This window comes from Squalius cephalus (assembly GCF_949319135.1).
Source record: "Squalius cephalus genome assembly, chromosome: 24".
Lineage (NCBI taxonomy): Eukaryota > Metazoa > Chordata > Actinopteri > Cypriniformes > Leuciscidae > Squalius > Squalius cephalus.
The window spans coordinates 9717711-9728167 of NC_137145.1; the positions used below are offsets into that span (position 1 = coordinate 9717711).

Sequence of the window (10457 nt, forward strand, 5' to 3'; positions counted from 1 at the left end):
CAATCGCTCACGTTCGACGTAGTCGACATCTTCGAGTATTGTTAAAACGAGCCAATGCACACTGCGTGAATTGCATCTCAAGCTCTGCCCCGCAGCGCGGGTATAAACATGGAAGCGGATGCACGCACCACTTGTCTTTCGTTTCGGAGCTGATCGGTCTTCATGTCGATGTCTCTGAAGAGTGTTGTTATATTACAACGAGCGAGTGTGTCTGTGCTTCTTCAGGAAGTTGGTTCTACAGTGCAAGTGTAGTGGTGGTCGCGAGCTTTCTGAGCTCTCTACAGCTGTTTTAACAGCATCACATTTCTGTTTGTGTTTGTTTGTCTGACGGCCGGTTGAGGGCAAAGAGAGTGAGTGCTTCACTGGTACAGGCTGCACCATCCCTGTCAGTGTTGCCGCGATCATTCCCCTGTGTGCTCCGGCACTGGTGAGAGGTTTTTTTCATTTCCTGAAAGAGCAACACGAGTGCATTTGCGTCTTTTTCAAAATGTCATTCCACCCGTGCGTTTCTGGATGCGGTCATTCCCTGTCCCCCTATGACGGTCACAATTGTTGCATCACGTGTTTGGGCTTACAGCACGCTGAAGCAGCTTTTGTGGATGGATCATGTTCCCATTGCGGGAATATGACTGTCTCGGTGTTGAGGTCAAGACTCTCTTTCGTCCGCGAAGGTGGAGTCCCCATTACCACACTCCACCGTAGGGTGCCGTGTGGGATGGGTGATTGGAGGACAGTGATGGAATTCCCACCCAGTAACCATTCCCTGTGGGGTCCTCACTCCTCCATCACAACGCAGCCAGTCCCCCCTTGAGAGCGCTGGTTCCTCTGTAATGGACCAACCAGACGTTTCATTCGGGGTCCCTCCCGAGGACAGGATGCCGATTGCAGCATCGGAGGGTGAGCTCAGCTCTGGAGATGACGACTCGGCTGTGTTATCCCCTTCGGGGAGTGTAACGATGCCCGAGCCAGATCCTCAGCTGTCAGCTATGCTGAAACGGGCTGCTGAAGCTGTGGAGCTTGAGTGGAATCCTCCACCATGTCCCGCTCAGTCTCGATTGGATGATTGGTTTCTCAGGGTGGGCCACGCTGGTTCTCAGCCCGCCGCCCCAGTGCCTTTCTTTCCCGAAGTGCATAGAGAGTTTACTAGGTCATGGAAGGTACCTTTTACTGCCAGAAACTGCCTGGATAACGCCTCCCCCTCACTACCCTTGACGGAGGAGCGGTGAAGGGTTACGAGGCTATCCCTCCAGTGGAGAGGTCTGTCGCGGTACACCTGTGTCCGGCTGCTGCTGAATCTTGGACGGGGGATCCTCGTCTCCCCCCTCAGGCCTGTGAGTTCTCGTCTGTTCTTACAGGCAGAGCTTACAAAGCCTGTGGGCAAGCCGCCTCCTCTTTGCATGCCTTGACGTTGCTCCAGGTATATCAGGCCAAAGCACTCATGGACATGTACGAGGGTAGCCTAGACTGTGCGCTCATGAGTGAGCTCCGCACCACAACTGACTTGGCCCAAGCGTAGACGGAGGCACATCCGGCACATCCTTCCCCGGTGGCCCACTGCTGCCATCACCCCGCCACTGGTGGCTGTTCCTCCGCCTGCTCGTCGCTGAGGGCATCCCCCTGCCGCCACTTCCACTCCCGCTGGGCCACCGCAGCAGCCTTCACCCAGGCCTTAGCGCAGAGGCAGCCGCAGGCAGGCCGCCCAGCCTGTGTCAGATGTTGCCAAGCCAGGTGGCAAGTGTAAGACCAAGAGTCCCTGACACAGGCCACCCAGGGATGGGGGGACAAGCTCTTCAGATGGTTACCGTTCCGCTGCTGGCTCTCCGGAGTCCAGCGGTACCCGAATTGTCAAAAGAAAGTCTCCTGTAAGTCTTTACAGGATGTTGTTACGGGAATTCCCATCTAATAAAAATATTCTATATCCTTATTTTTGACAATCCTGTCACTAAACAGGATGTTTAATACGCCCTAAAGGCCAGCAATGCAAATCACCTGCTTCCAGCTGACACTGCAAACACATTTAGTGTGTGAACACAATGTGTTTTGACCTCATCTCTTGCTCAAGGGCAAAAAAGGGAAATTGAAGTTTTCACTGTGTGTAGCGCTTGTCAAATAGTGCCTGTGTGTTTATGTGACATAATTAGTGGTGCTGTTTTTTTAAGACCTAAAATATTATACTTTGCCACGTAACTCGTTCCGCACCATTTGTGCTACAGACATGAATTTAGCCTCAAATCATTGGAGGCTTGTTGAGAAGAGGTGTGGTAATATTTTTCTAAATAATCAGACCTGCGGTTTTTACTTTATGACTTATTGAAGGGTAATCTGACTCAATGTCTATAGACCAGAGTATCACAGAGACTTGCAGGTGGACACTTTTGACCTGGGCCAGTAAAAAACTACCCTAGCAACACCTTAGTAACCCCATAGAACATCCAAGCAACACCTTAGCAACCACATAGAACACATCCAGAACACTATATTCCAGAGTTTTTCAAATTTAGATGTTTAGACATTTATTTATTAAAAAAAAAAATCAGCACTTTTTCTACAGATCTCCTAGCACTCACAAAACTTTTGCTATATTCTACAGTTTTGTGGCATTTAATTTTTTCTACTTATAATGGTCAAGGTTTCTTGCTCTTTCATGTTCATTTTCCCTGTATCTAGTATTCTTACATTTAAAAAACAACACTGTTTTCCATGATATGGCTTCTTTAAATGACTTTGGTTTTCAAGTTGGTGTCTTCAAGGACACAATGATAATAGTTTATGAATCCACAACTTTCCAGACCGAACCATTATAGGCTACACCACTGGAAACATTACATTACATTACAAATACATTACTTATTCTGGACCCCAGTTTTAAGCACTGTCAAATGTGTGAAGTTAACATCACACACAGTGCTTCACTTCCTTCACAAATATTAGGCACTGACAGCAAACAGCTATAAGGGTGTGCTCACACTTGTAGTTCGTTTGCTTGATTGAAAAAAAAAAAAAACATTTAGTCCTGGTCCACTTAGCGTTCGGCATTTTAACACCGAACCTAAAGATACCAAACTTAGAGGAATAGGGATATATGTTCACAACCTGATTGGTCAGCTTTTATTACATTTTCGCGACTGAACTGAACAATGCTGTGTTCTGGGCTAAATGCGCTCGTTGTATGTGCATAGCCTACATATGATGGTATTTTTACCAGCTGAGAACTCGTGAAGAGCTTATAAAATGTGAAAAGGATACAAAACAGAGGTAGGAATCCCTCCATCACACAAACGAAGATCTGCTGCAAGATAAGCGGTTTTGATGCCTGAACCGAACTGGGTTGGTCAACATCGCGACTATGACAAGAAAAAAACGATATGCTTGAGCATTCAGTTCTTTTTAGGGTCTCATCTTCCTGTTTTTGGTTTGTTTACATGTCTATGGTCCGTGTTACATTCATATTTAATTCGAACCGCACCAGAGTTCATTTGGAAGCAGATTGAGACCCATCTATTCAGCGTCTCGGTCCGCTTGTTTGGTGGCACCAGTTCAGATGGCACTAACAGAGCTAAACATGCCAAGTGTGAACACACCCTTACACCACAATGTGACTCTCACATTTGACTTCAATAGTATTTTAATCTGTTTAACCCTTTCATGCATGAATTATGATAACCTCAGTCAGGATTTTTTTCCTATGTGTTTTTATTGCTCTTAGGGCATGAAAAACAAGAATTGATTTTTATTTAATTTTTTACAAATTTTTCAAAGAGATCTTCAGATGTCCACTTGAGTGGACAGTATGCGGTTAGTTTAAACTGAAGATATACTGTATTAAATATAAGACAATAATCAAACAGATAAAGTATGTGAATTTAACAAACTAATCAATGCAATTATATCAAATCATGTGAAAACTATAAAATATATACAAAAAATATAAATGCAAAATATTGCAAAGGCTTCATACAACTTCATACAAGTTGCACTTCGCGTATCTTTGATATCAGAACATGAGGACGTGATTCCATCAGAATTTTCTACAGCCTGTCAAGGTACAACTGTGGAAACCACTCAGATGCTCCCTCCAGTGCACCAGAGTATGGAGATTTACCCTTATTAGCTGATAATTCTGATTATGTTCAAGATGGACATGCACATTTCTATCATAGCCCTCCTCTGAGAAAACCTAGCGATACGTTTTTTCAATCTCATCTGAAATGATCAGTGTTGGGGGTAACGCATTACAAGTAACATGCATAACCCATTCAGATTACTTTTTTTATGTTACAAGTAAAGTAATGTGTTACAAGTAACATGCATTACCTAATCAGATTACTTTTTGATCTAACAAATAATTAACTACAAGTAATGTGCATTACCTAATCAGATTACTTTTTGATGTAACGAGTAAAGAAACGCATTACAAGTAACATGCATTACGTAATCAGATAATTTTTTGATGTTATGAGTAAAGAAACGCATTACAATAACGCACATTACATAATCAGATTACTTTTTGATGTTATGAGGAAGGAAAAGCATTACAAGCAACATGCATTATGTAATCAGATTACTTTTTGATGTTATGAGTAAAGAAACGCATTAAAAGTAACATGCATTACGTAATCAGATTACTTTTTGATGTTATGAGTAAAAAAACGCATTACAATAACGTGCATTATGAAATCAGATTACTTTTTGATCTAACAAGTAAAGTAATGCATTACAAGTGTCATACATTATGTAATCACATGACTTTTTTCGATGTCAATGAAAATTACATTCTAATAATACAAATACATTTATTTACAGTAGAAAAAGTCAATGCATATTAAGTTTTTAAGTTTTAAATTTCAAAAACAATATTCACATTATAATTATGAATTGTAGCTGAAATATAGCAGTTGATGCATGACGTCCACTACAGTGGACATGTGATTAATCAGAGTTTTCTCTCAATCTAAAATCAAAACTTGGAAAATTTCACTGTGATATGACTCATTAGATATTGCTTGATGCTGCAATATTTTTTTTTACCTACAAGAGTCTCCTAGGATAGAAGGAATCGGTGGATATTCTGGAGCAACTTGGCATGTCTGACTGACGCCGGTTTCACACTGCATGCATTAGCAGAGCGTAAGCAGCGCAGGAGCAGTGCATATGGTGAGCAGGAGCAGGACACGAGCGTTTTGCTTTCACACTGGCAGCGTTTGTCACGCGCGGCTGAACCGCAGCGTGTGTATAGACAGAGTACTCTATAATCAGGGTAAGTTGGCATTGCTTTATTTCGTTTACAAATACATTTAAGAGAAAAGACTTGTCAAGAAGCTTATTTTATTAATCATTTCATTTATATAACTTTTGATTCGTCTTTGTTTTTATTGTTCGGGCAACAAGTTTGTTTTTGGACATTTGTTTTCTTTTTAAATTGCTGTTGGTCATTTGAGTGACTGTTTAAAACACAATAGATATCATCAATGCGCTTTTGGGGTAAAACTGCGGTGTATTTTGGCCTTGATCAATGCGTGTCACTTTAATTCAGCGTAAGCGGCGCGTTAAAAATAGACTGGGCGCCGAAACTATCGCCGCACTGCTGTTCCTGCTCTGCTCCTGCTACGCGCTGCCGCGCCGCTTCTGCGTGCGGTGTGAATGCACTCATTGATTAACATGGACGCCGAAAAAAATACGCGCTGCTCACGCGCCGCTGACGCTTGCGGTGTGAAACCGGCGTGACCCTTGGCCATCTTGGTTTGGAGGGGGAAAAATTCGAAACACAAAGGCTTGTGTCACGAGGTGACAAGTGCCAGCTTTAGTTTCTGTGCAAGGCGGAACTACTGTCCGCCAAGATTGCCTCACGCCGGACCCAAAACAACTGAACACCGGCTTAGTTCCGGACAAGCGCAAAACCCCCGTGAACGCGGTAATCAGCCAAAGTCACCGCCAGCTGTGCACGATGAGACACGTCATCATCAGGGGGAGGTATAAGGAGAGAGTACGGTCTGAAGGAGGCAGTTGTTTTTGGGACTGAGTATCTTGGAGGAAGCGCGAGCGGTGTAGAAGAGGAAGTGGGGCTGGCAATGGACGCGAGACTGTGAGTGTGGGAGGATGAGCACGTTGATTCAGCTGGAGGAAGGAAATCGTTGTACAGCAAGATCGCTGGTGAGAGACTGTGAGTAGTCCAATCGATCTCCATCTGCTCTCTCTTGTTTATGGGACTTCTTGATGAGAATGCCAGGTCAGGAAATGGGTGACAGCCATATGTATTTCCCATGGAGTGTTGAATTGCAGTGATGAAGTATTATAATGCACTGTTTTGATGTGTGAAGTGTGAACTTAACCCCGCTGGATGTCCATCACGCGCCTGTGTGTTCTATCATGTTCTAAGACGTGAGAAGAGGCTAATACTGTTGTACTCCACAGAGACTTGAGTGTATTATCTGTCAGCCCATTGTGAAGAGAGACACGTAAGTGAATGCTTAACTGACTGCTTTGCAGTAAAATCCTCCAGCCGTAAGTTCTCTGTCTGTCACTACTGAAGAAGAGGATTACGTGCCTGTATATTCACCCGGTTGTGTTGCACTAACATCTCTCTGTCATAAGCTCTGTGTCTGCCAGCCCTTGAGAGGAGTGCATACTTGAATATTCACCGACTGCTTTGCAGTGAAGTGCCTCCAGCCTAACGTCTTCCTGTCACAAGCTCTGTGTCTGTCAGCCCTTTAAGAGGAGTGCATACCTGAATATTGACCTGACTGCTTTGCAGTGAAGTTCCTCCAGCCGTAAGTTCTCTGTCTGTCATTACTGAAGAAGAGGATTACGTGCTTGTATACTCACCTGTCTGTGTTGCACTAACGTCTCTCTGTCGCAAGCTCTGTGTCTGCCAGCCCTTTAAGAGGAGTGCATACCTGAATGTTCATCTGACTGCTTTGCAGTGAAATTCCTCCAGCCGTAAGTTCTCTGTCTGTCATTACTGAAGAAGAGGATTACGTGCCTGTATACTCGCCTGTCTGCTTTGCAGTGAAGCTCCCCAGCCGTAAGTTCTCTGTCTGTCATTACTGAAGAAGAGGATTACGTGCCTGCATACTCACCTGTCTGCTTCGCAGTGAAGCTCCTCAGCCGTAAGTTCTCTGTCTGCTACCTGTAGAAGAAGAGGATTACGTGCCTGTATATTCACCTGTCTGCTTCGCAGTGAAGCTCCTCAGCCGTAAGTTCTCTGTCTGCTTCCCATTGTGAAGAAGAGTACGTACCCGGAACACGCACCTGAGCTGTCCTGCAGCAGCCTCCTCCCAGTCGTGAGCCTCGACTCGTCCCTTCCACTGGAAGACCGTGAAGCCACTCACCAGAGCACTTCCCTTTACGGAATCCTGTGAGCCTTTGGGGGATTCATAGGACGGAAAGACCCTGCCCAGAAAACTCACCCATCTGAACTTTCTGATACACTTTTATACTTAATAAAATATTGATTCTTTGAAGTCCTGTTTGTCTGTCGTCCTGTTTGCCTGTCCTCTGTCCGACTCCCCAAGGGTGGTAACGGGTCTCGAGGGGTGGGTGCAGTCCGATTGGCCCGCCCCGACCTGTGACACTTGCAAAGGCTTTTCTACATCCTGTAAGAAAAGACATTCTCTGTACAGGGGAGAGTTTGCTCTTTTTCCATTGACCCGAAGTCCCAACTGGCTGAGGTGACTGAGCACCATGTCCCTGTATTCGCACAACTGCTCTCGCGACTGAGCCAGTATGAGTCAGTCGTGGAGGTATTTGAGAATACAAATTCCGTGTTCTCTCAGGGGAACAATGGCTGCCTCCGCGACCTTCGTGAAGACACAAGGAGACAGGGACAACCTGAAGGGTAGGACTTTGTACTGATATGTCCACCCTTCGAACGCAAAGTGTAGGAATGGCCACCAGAAGAGGAACTAGATCAGGGGATAGGCGAAGGGACTCCACCTCGCTTGAGGTGTTGGAGTCTCGAACCGCAACACTGCGATGGTCATCTTCCCGCAATGGGTACATGACTCATCCACGAAAGCCACCTCAGCGTGCTTAAGACACAGACACATGAGGCAACGATCGTGACTCTCAGCCGGAGTCAGGTAATAACCACACCCAGAAACACACGTGTAATGCTCTTTTAGGGAATTCACTCTCTCACTGGTGCTGAATCGCACTGGGGAAATGGCCACGGCACAGCAGCAGGAATAGTGCAGCCCACTGTGTGCTCTCATACTCTAGAACTTAACTTTTTTTTATTGACATTAAGCATTATCATACTCACAATGGTATTGTTGTTCTGAGTATCAGTTGTACACAACTGTAAGCTGATACTGATAACTGGGACATCAGTTTTTTTCTTTCAGTGCACCTTATGGGCCAGTTCACACAGAACAGAAAATTGCGCGAGACTTGAGGGCAATGGTCAAAAATGTCTATCTAGCATGTTTTCATAGAACACTTTTTCCATTCCACTGCAGTACTTTTCCATTGTTTTTCTATGTATGAATGAATATTATCTATATTTACTCTTTACCAAAAAGTATAGTACCATTCCCCAACGTCAAATGAATAAAGTGCAACATTAACATTAAACATATCCTTAACTACAACAACAGCAACATTTTGAACACAGTACTTTTTAACCATGATACTTTTTATTAGACTTGTATGATTTAAAATATACTCCTGCCTTTATCCTCAAGTCTCTAGGGAGAAGGGTTGATCCAACAAATAAATTCCTAAGAGCTCAAGAGAATGAACTAATATAAATTCGTCTGATGGCTGGTAGAATTAGATGCATGAGCCAAATTGAAGACGGTAGAGTATAAACCTTGAGTTTCTTCTCTTTATTTGTATCCCTTTTAACAATAACTTCTTTCATTAATTCAATTTGGTTATATCAAAGAACATCCAAATATTGTATGCCTATTCATTAATTCACTGTGACTGAAATTAAACATTATTTTAATATTTTGAATATTGTGCGCATTTCTAGCAGTTCTTCATTACAGGTGACACAAAGCCAGACAACAGCTATCATGAGCTTCATGCAGTCAAACTCCTCGGCAAATGTGACCTTTGTTCGTCCTGCAACATTTTTCATCAATGGCTTTTTTAATGTCCCACATGCAAAATACTACTATGTGTTCTTGTCTTTGGTGTATGTTGTGACTGTTTTAGGGAATTCATTTATCATGTGTATCATTTATTCGGCCCGCAGACTTCACACAGCCAAATACATTAGTGTTTTCCATCTGGCCCTTTCTGATCTGTGTGGAAGCTCGGCTTTGATTCCAAAAGTCACAGACACATTTTTATTTGAGCACCAGGACATTTCATATGAAGCGTGTTTGGTATATATGTTTTTTGTGTATCATTTCATGAATCTGCAATCTTTGACACTACTTGTTTTGGCTTATGACAGACTGGTTGCTATTTGTTTTCCTCTACGGTATCATGCCATTGTAACTAAAACAGCCATGTTTCTGATCATAGGTGTTATGTGGATTTTTTCTGTGACATTTTTTTCTGTACTTGTAGGTTCTGTGAACAGACTCTCTTTTTGTGGATCTAATGTGCTTGATAGTTATTTTTGTGACTATGGCCCTATCTATAGATTAGCCTGTAATGATAATTCTGTAAATGTTTTGTTGGGTAAAATTTGCTATAGTCTCTTGATTTTTGCACCACTGATTTTGATCTTCATCTCATATTTATGCATTGCTCTAGTTTTGCTTAAGATTCCCCACGGCATTGACCGGATAAAATCCATAAAAACCTGCACTTCACATCTGATGTTGGTGGCAATTTTTTATATCCCAATTTTAAGCAATAATATTGCATCTATAATTACACCTTTGCATCCAGACGCCCGGATAATTAACAATTCTCTTACTCAGACAATACCACCTATGCTGAATCCCATTATATACACTCTAAAGACAGAAGAGGTCATGCAATCCATAAAAGAACTGTACAAACGAAGCAAGGTGGACACAACTCAGGAAAGAAATATGAGGAGAAATTAAAAATAATAATTATAGGTTTAATCTCACTGCTTGTGAGATTAAACTTTGATCATTCAACAAAAATAGATTTTGTTTGTAGTTGTAATAGAAATTGTGTTGAAAACAGGCGAAATATATATTCAAAGCCAAGTAAAGATGGTTTGTGATTTCCTTTTTTTATTTATTAAAAAGAACAAACAGTACCTTTGCATTTATTGATGTCAGGTTAACGGTAAGTCAAAAGAAAAGAAACCAATTAAATTTGCTATAAATATAACAAATGTTTTATAAATGTGTCTGAATAATTATTTGTTGTATTCATGGAAATAATTTATGCAGTCACTAATTCTCACCGTGTTGTGCTATATGACACGTATGATCCCATACCATGTAATGCAGTCATGTGCTTCAGTGAACTAAACTAATTAAACATACTCCTTAAATTAGACTTCCATTCTATTAAATAACACA

At 42.5% G+C, this 10457-nt stretch overlaps 1 protein-coding gene across 1 annotated transcript; it reads left to right on the forward strand.

Moving 5' to 3' along the window:
- Positions 1–9017: 9017 nt before the first annotated feature.
- LOC307152149 (olfactory receptor 51E2-like) lies at positions 9018–10007 on the forward strand (the record flags this gene model as incomplete). Its single annotated transcript, XM_079860556.1, has 1 exon — positions 9018–10007. The coding sequence occupies one exon, from the start codon at positions 9018–9020 to the stop codon at positions 10005–10007; it is 990 nt and encodes a 329-aa protein (XP_079716682.1).
- Positions 10008–10457: the final 450 nt, after the last annotated feature.